Here is a 6,557-nt window from a genome sequence, read left to right as displayed (position 1 = left end):
CGGAAAAATCCAAAGAAAAAGGTTGTGTAATAAGTTCATTGAAGATTCATCTTCAAGCAAAATGATGACCGCGGCTCGGAGTGCATTGATCGTGATTCCCCAATGCGAGGAAAGTCATCGTAAATGCGAGCTCCCCAGAAGAATGAGGCTGTCGCCGCAGCTAGGGCGGTGTCTGTGATTCCGTGTTGGTCATCGCAATCGGTACCCTCCTTCCAAATGTCCCCGGGCCGCTGGGTCCGATATCTATTTCGGTTCCTCTTTTGGGATCAAGATGTGAAGTTGCGCCTCGGGCCAAATGGATCGGATCCTTGCCTTGGCGAACGCTTTTTTTCTGAGATTCGCTCGATCGATTGAAATCTAGGTCGCAGGTTCGGCTTATCGACTAGGCACTCGGGATATGTCCTGGCCGTCACCTGAGCGTCGATCCTGGAGTCCTGGAGGGACTATCCGATCTCGACTCTGGTCCGATGATATCAGGGGACGGTACTTATGTCCTCTTCAGGCGCTCAGCTTGAGCCGGGGAAAACATGGGATCCTATGCCTAGACTCAAAACCAGACTACTAGGTATCAGACTGTTGAGGTTACCGGAGCCCCCCATCCGGTTGGCTAAACTCCGATCTTCCGATTCCAGGTAGGGGTAGACACTTGCAGGAAATTTTCGGTGAATAATGCGTATGGACATGCCTTCCGCGAAGCGATGTGGAGAAGTCACGCAAGTCGTCGATACCAACCGAGCATGACCGTTCTTGAAATGATGAGGGAGGGGGATGGTCAATTGGATCATCTTTATCCATCCGATCTCGAGGAGGAGCATACTTTCCCGACCGACAACCGCACAGGCACAGGCCATAAGAGCTGCATAGATTCGAATTCAGAATGGCTGAAGTTGAAGAATTTATAGTGGTTGGCGTCGCATCGCTTCGAGATATCAGTGGCTCCGCGGGGAGTTCGGCCAATGCCTCCTGACAAAAACTCTTGTTCTGTTTACTGCGCGCAGATTTGAACAGGGCGCCGCCATGTTGCTCCGCTCTCTCCCATTCGTCGGTGGACTTGAAAAATGTTCCACTGTCCCTGCCTCCTCGGACCCACGGATGATTCTCAGCTGCTTGTGATGGCAAACATGACTTTCATCCGCATGTGAGATGACTACCATCAGAATCCCATTCTTCGGCCTCGGTGAGTTCCCAATTAAAACACTCAAGGTCCCCCGAGCAGCTGTTCGAAAAATCGTCGGGCTTCGGCGATCAGATGATCTTCTTTGATTCGCTGACACTCGTTCTATTGAAGCAGGATCTCAGATCAGACTATCTGAGGATAATCCCCACCACCGATCGTAGCTCGAGCTGAGGTAGCCCGGGAATGATTGAGACGATCATTCCTAGGAATTCGTGACCCATCGTAGGAGCGCAAATGGCTTCGATCAACGACTTGCCAGAGTATGTTCTGGAGTACATACTTCTGCACGTCTCACCGTATTCTGATCTTAAATCATGTTCCCAGGTGAGAACTGCGCGCAGTCTGGTCGGCTTGGTCGACCAGGTCCCTTGACCATTATATGTACCATTCCCCGTCAAGCAGGAGGATGACCGACTGAGTGAAAGTGAACCTGGGACGACCATCTATTCGATTCTTACATTCAGGTGAATCATTTGTGGAATCGGATGGCGAAAAGTGCCTTGGAGAAAAAAAGACGTGGTTTGAACGAGGCGGTGCAGAAGCAAGCATTGGACTGGTTCATTAAGAGACAACAAGCCGGGACTTCTTCATGTAAGTCTGCTCTCGAGAAGAATGTTTACATGAATCTGAATGTAGACTGATTCGGAGCGATATGCCCTCGGACGATTCTTAAGACTACCCTGGACTCCTCCCACTAAAGGCATTCAGAAACGACATTCTCACGCTTGTGCTGTGCTCGGGAGACGAATGTACATTTTCGGCGGATGCACTTCTAACACTTCGACAACTTATAATGATCTCTGGTGAGCGCCCTCCGAACATAGGCACTCGTCTGAATTCTCTGATGAGGTGCTCTCGTTCTTTCGTACACTGATCGGGCGCTCTAACTCAGAAGACTCCCCTCGCAGGTCTTTCGATCTCTCACGCAGGGTTTGGGTCAGACCGTTGTCGTTCGGGACACCTCCGCCTCCAAAAGCCTGCTCTTCCTTAATAGCGTACAAAGAAAAACTTGTGCTTTTCGGAGGCTGGGCGCACACATCACCGTATTACCCTTTGTACAATGTAGGTCATCGCACAGTCGGAACTTTCATTTATCTGGATCATCCGTGGAAGGTTCCGCCTATCTACGGAAACAGGAATAGGGAACTCATCCGGGAACACTAAATCATTTGCTCTTCTGTTCCAGTCATGGCGTATATTCGATAGTATACACCTCTTCGATCCTGCATTGAATAGATGGACCGAAGTAGCACGTCGAGAAAGCTCAGGTGAGTGCGATTGAACTTCTATTTGCTAAATGGAAATAGGTAAGTCCGAATCACATATGAGTTTTGAATATTATTTGAATGATATATGTCATTAATGACGAGTGACTCAATACTTCGGACTGATTGTGAGTGAGGACATCAATGCGGATATGTGTAACAAGTTCTGACCGAGAACATTTTCCATGACGGAGCCAGGAAGCGGTGGGAGGACAACGCAATCTAATTGGACGACTCTTCCATTCTCTCAGGTTTCTGCCCAGCGACCGCGGGTCATTCGGCCGCTTTGTTCCGGAAAAACTTGATGCTGCTATTTGGAGGACTCCAAGCTCTTGATGACGGCCGCGGTCCTCCTTACAATATGTGAGTCAGCTTCTGGAAGATATTCCTTAGATTTCAGGTATCCGGGGTCTCACCTGGGCTCTCGACCTCGCTATAATCCACGTGTGGGTCGTTCCTAAATCCAAACAATAATTCTCCAGGTCGAACGACATCTGGCTTCTCGATCTACGGAGCATGCAGTGGCAGAAACAAACAATAGAAGGCAAAAAACCCAAAGCTAGATACGGTCATTCCCAGATCATTGTGGATGACCATCACATTTTCATCATTGGTGAGTTTCTCCTTCTGATCGATGCTTGTTGATGACATTGTAAAGAGTCGGCACTCCAAGCCAAACTGACAAAAGGGCGAACTACTCCTTACATGGAGGCGTTCGAGACCTTGGCGACATAGGCGTGACTTGTTGGCAAGCAACCTCAGGTATCCCAATAGATAATATCGTCAATTATATTATGGTGAAAAGAGTCGCAGTCTTCGAGGAGCTGTCCGTGCTTTGAGAGCTATGCGAATACTCAATCATGTATGTTCGGGAAGGAGCGTATTCGTTTCGCTCCTGGGAATTGAATCGAATCGCTCATGATTCGTTTTACAGGTGGATGTAGCGGACCGGACGAGATGCTGTATGACATGTGGTTGTTGGAGGTAAGTCGGACTCTCGATGTTCCTCCGCTGAGAGAAGTGATCGAAGCTCTCCAAAGAGTCTAAACGACGGTCGCCGGATGGAGCAGCCGATATATCCAAGTGAGTCCCTAATTGCCCTCCATCGCAGGCGTTGGACGACGGAGACAGTGAAGGCTTCCCGAGTGGTCGAAATTGGAAGTGGCATTTGATAGAAGTCACCAATCAGAAAGACGGCGCGCCAAGGTAAATCATCCTCATGACCAATACAGTGAAACCTGTACCACGGAACTACCGCACGCGGGGACCACTTTATTGTAGGACCGTTTTGCCAGACCACCCGCGGTTCCATAGGAATTCACGGTGATAACTCAGGCGGTCCGATTACGCGTTGAGAACTTCATAGGCCTCTATCGCGATCGGTTCGTGGGAAAACGGCCGGAAAGCTCAGGTGTCGCCGCAGCTAGGGCGGTGTCTGTGATCCCGTGTTGGCTGCACAGTAGTTCCAGGAGACAGGTTTCACTGTATGTCCAATTCAAGTGAAGCTCGGGTGGGTCCGAGGATGCGCAGGGCGGTTCCTCTGTACGCTTCTTCTGAAGAATACGAGATATTCCTTCCAGGCTCAGCTTCCATCCCGCTTGTCGCGTTGGCGATAATGTCGTCATTCTAGGTCGTAGTCGGTATGCGAAGAAGAACATTCTCCATCGATCGGGCAGCTCGGGACCGTCGACGCTGAACGCTGCGGACTTCAACTTCCCGCCCAATACCTCAGGGTAAATTTTCCTCCGATGTCCTATTATTGGGATCCGAATGTTTTGCAACCATCTAGGAGTAATTACCTTTTTCTGCTTCCGATCCCAGCACAAAAGCGTGGCAGTCCACGATGTGTGTCTACGCACTGAACATTTCGGAACTTGTTGAAAAGCATCGAGTTACGTGGCTCGAGCGAGGCGAGACCTCGGCTCGGCAACCCGAGCATCTTGTGCTCTACACACTCGTCAAAGGCGAAGGTGAGCAACATCATCAGTCAGATGGAATCAGGTCGAATCATCGTGTCAGAGGCGTGAGGTCAGGTATTGAGCTCGCGGTTCGATCTCGCTTGTAAGATCACTATCCTCGCCAGGGTTCGGACATAATCAGTTCAGTGAGAACTTTCCTTTGCAGGCGAACTCCTAATGTTCGGTGGCATAAGAAGAGATTCTACCGCGGCTCCTCGAACCGACAACAATGTAGAAACTGCATCAAATACCCTGTACTCACTCTCGTTCCAGCAAGCCGTGATATAAATTTCATACCTGACCGGATAAAGGGGGCAAATAACTCCGTTCCCAAAATATTCGACGAAAGTCAAACGGCTGGAATGACATTTCCATGTCGTGGATCAACATGAAAGCTAGAGTCTCTCGACCTCACTGGGAGATCTTGAGTGAGCTGACGCAATAAAAAAACGGTCTAGAACTTTCACGCGAGCCACTCGCATGGAGCTCTCGAATGATCATGTACATCTTCAATGATGGACAGCTGATCCATCAAATCTACGAGTAATGTATCTAAGAGAACGGAAGTTCCCTGTCTCTCTTGCAGTGCTGGGGGACGAATTACTGCTGTAAGTCTTATATCATGATTGGTTTATCATCTGTACTATCTGTTCAATAGTGGTATGAGCCCAGATGAAACGGCTGAGCGAATCTGGCTGTTACTTACTCATATGATACCTTCATCGAAGATGGACGGCTGGCAACGCGCCGAATTCCTCGACCCGCTGTTCCACAGCATCAAATCTCAAGACATCTTACAATATTCTTAAGCTCGAGTAAAGGAACGACCCTGGATAAAGCTATTTGATAATAAACTCCAAGATTTTGTTTACCTATACATATACAGCTCGGGATCCTCCTGCTCTCACCCGATATGTTCTCGGCAGAAATGAACGGAAATTCGACGGCGGGAAGGGAGCGGGGTGGCGGGTTTGCGAAGGAGGCTGGACCCGAATCGGAAATTCTGCCTGAGCGGCAGAGCGGCCGGGCTGAGCTCCAAAACCCTGGAAGGGACTCCGGGGAGCCGTCGAGGAATTCGACGTCGAGCGCCCCTGTGCGATGGCGAGCAGGCGGGCGGGATATTGAGACCGAGGGAAAGCACGGGATAACGCTGAACAAGTAGCCTGGACGCGGCGGAGAACGAGTATCCTGTTTATTTTTAATTGGGATTGGGATATTGGGATTCATTAGAAAAGCCTCGCTTGATGATTCGAACAACGAACGCTAACGAAGCGGAACAGCTTGCGTCATTAGGGAATTGAGATGATTTTTATCCATCGGTCGGCGGATCGTCTCCGTCCGTCGTGTCCGGCAGCTCAACAGCTCAGGACGGATTTCGATTCCAAGAGAGTTGGTCCTACAGAGCAGTCAACGACCGATCCTTATTCTCTCCCCATCTTGTCGGGGTGACGATAAGGTTCACGCGGATTTTCGTAGAGGTGGTCATTAATTAAAAAAGATTTGCGCGGAGAGGTCGACGTGACAGCACAGTGCCCAAGGAGCTCGGACGCTGGCTCTTGCAGGATAGAGCGGCGAAAGATCAAGTATCGACATTTTGTCTGTTTTCGGGACGAGAGCACGTCCCCATCGGGGAAGCTCCGGCATTCATTCAATTGAATCGATCGAGAAGAAAAAAAAGTTCTAAGAAGCAATTTCCCTGCAAATGGACGACCGAGCTCTGTTTTTGACTGACGGATGCCGGACTTGTAGGCCGCTCCTTTTCTGGAGAACGATTCCGTCAAATAGAAGCAGACACCTTCTGGAGCTCCGCAAATGGAACGGAAAATATTTTTGAAGGAGGAAGCGGACGGGAACCGATTCCTCTCGACTGTCCTTGGCCATTCCCTGGTGTTCGAGCAGCATCTTCCGAATCTTTTCTCACGCGAACGACGAAGAATTTTCTGGATCGGAATGGTCAAACAGACGAGGGCAAATCTGTCGGCATCCCAACCGCTTTGCACATCGAACCTAGTCCGACTCCGACCGCTTCACTAATTGCAAGAAGTATCAGTGAACCGGAAGTTCATGTGACGGAACAGTGTGAACTTTCAAGTCCACACAGCTGCGAGAACATTTTTTCGAGGCATCCTATTCTTGAGTGATCCTGACCACGAGCCT

The 6,557-nt window shown here is 49.7% G+C and overlaps 1 protein-coding gene across 1 annotated transcript; it reads left to right on the top strand.

Annotated features, from left to right (window-relative positions):
• The first annotated feature begins 1,060 nt into the window (after positions 1-1,060).
• Positions 1,061-4,708, top strand: LOC100901010 (F-box protein 42). Its single transcript, XM_029113089.1, has 13 exons — positions 1,061-1,177; positions 1,289-1,501; positions 1,642-1,768; positions 1,878-1,980; positions 2,086-2,239; positions 2,364-2,445; positions 2,694-2,805; positions 2,925-3,055; positions 3,377-3,426; positions 3,554-3,648; positions 4,023-4,175; positions 4,264-4,412; positions 4,567-4,708. The coding sequence occupies exons 2-13, from the start codon at positions 1,412-1,414 to the stop codon at positions 4,686-4,688; spliced, it is 1,368 nt and encodes a 455-aa protein (XP_028968922.1). The 5' UTR covers positions 1,061-1,177; positions 1,289-1,411; the 3' UTR covers positions 4,689-4,708.
• Positions 4,709-6,557: the final 1,849 nt, after the last annotated feature.

The sequence above is a fragment of the Galendromus occidentalis genome, unplaced genomic scaffold, assembly GCF_000255335.2.
Source record: "Galendromus occidentalis unplaced genomic scaffold, Mocc_1.1 scf7180000076295, whole genome shotgun sequence".
NCBI classification, from domain to species: Eukaryota; Metazoa; Arthropoda; class Arachnida; order Mesostigmata; family Phytoseiidae; genus Galendromus; species Galendromus occidentalis.
This window is presented reverse-complemented; position numbering and strand designations above follow the sequence as displayed.

What these genes read in the sequence shown, in the direction of transcription:
- LOC100901010 (XM_029113089.1), top strand. Translation starts at nt 1,412, where the DNA reads ATGGCTTCGATCAACGACTTGCCAGAGTATGTTCTGGAGTACATACTT. An exon ending in CGTATTACCCTTTGTACAAT is followed by an intron (nt 2,240 to 2,363) that starts GTAGGTCATCGC and finishes CTTCTGTTCCAG; the next exon opens with TCATGGCGTATATTCGATAG. An exon ending in CGCGGTCCTCCTTACAATAT is followed by an intron (nt 2,806 to 2,924) that starts GTGAGTCAGCTT and finishes ATAATTCTCCAG; the next exon opens with GTCGAACGACATCTGGCTTC.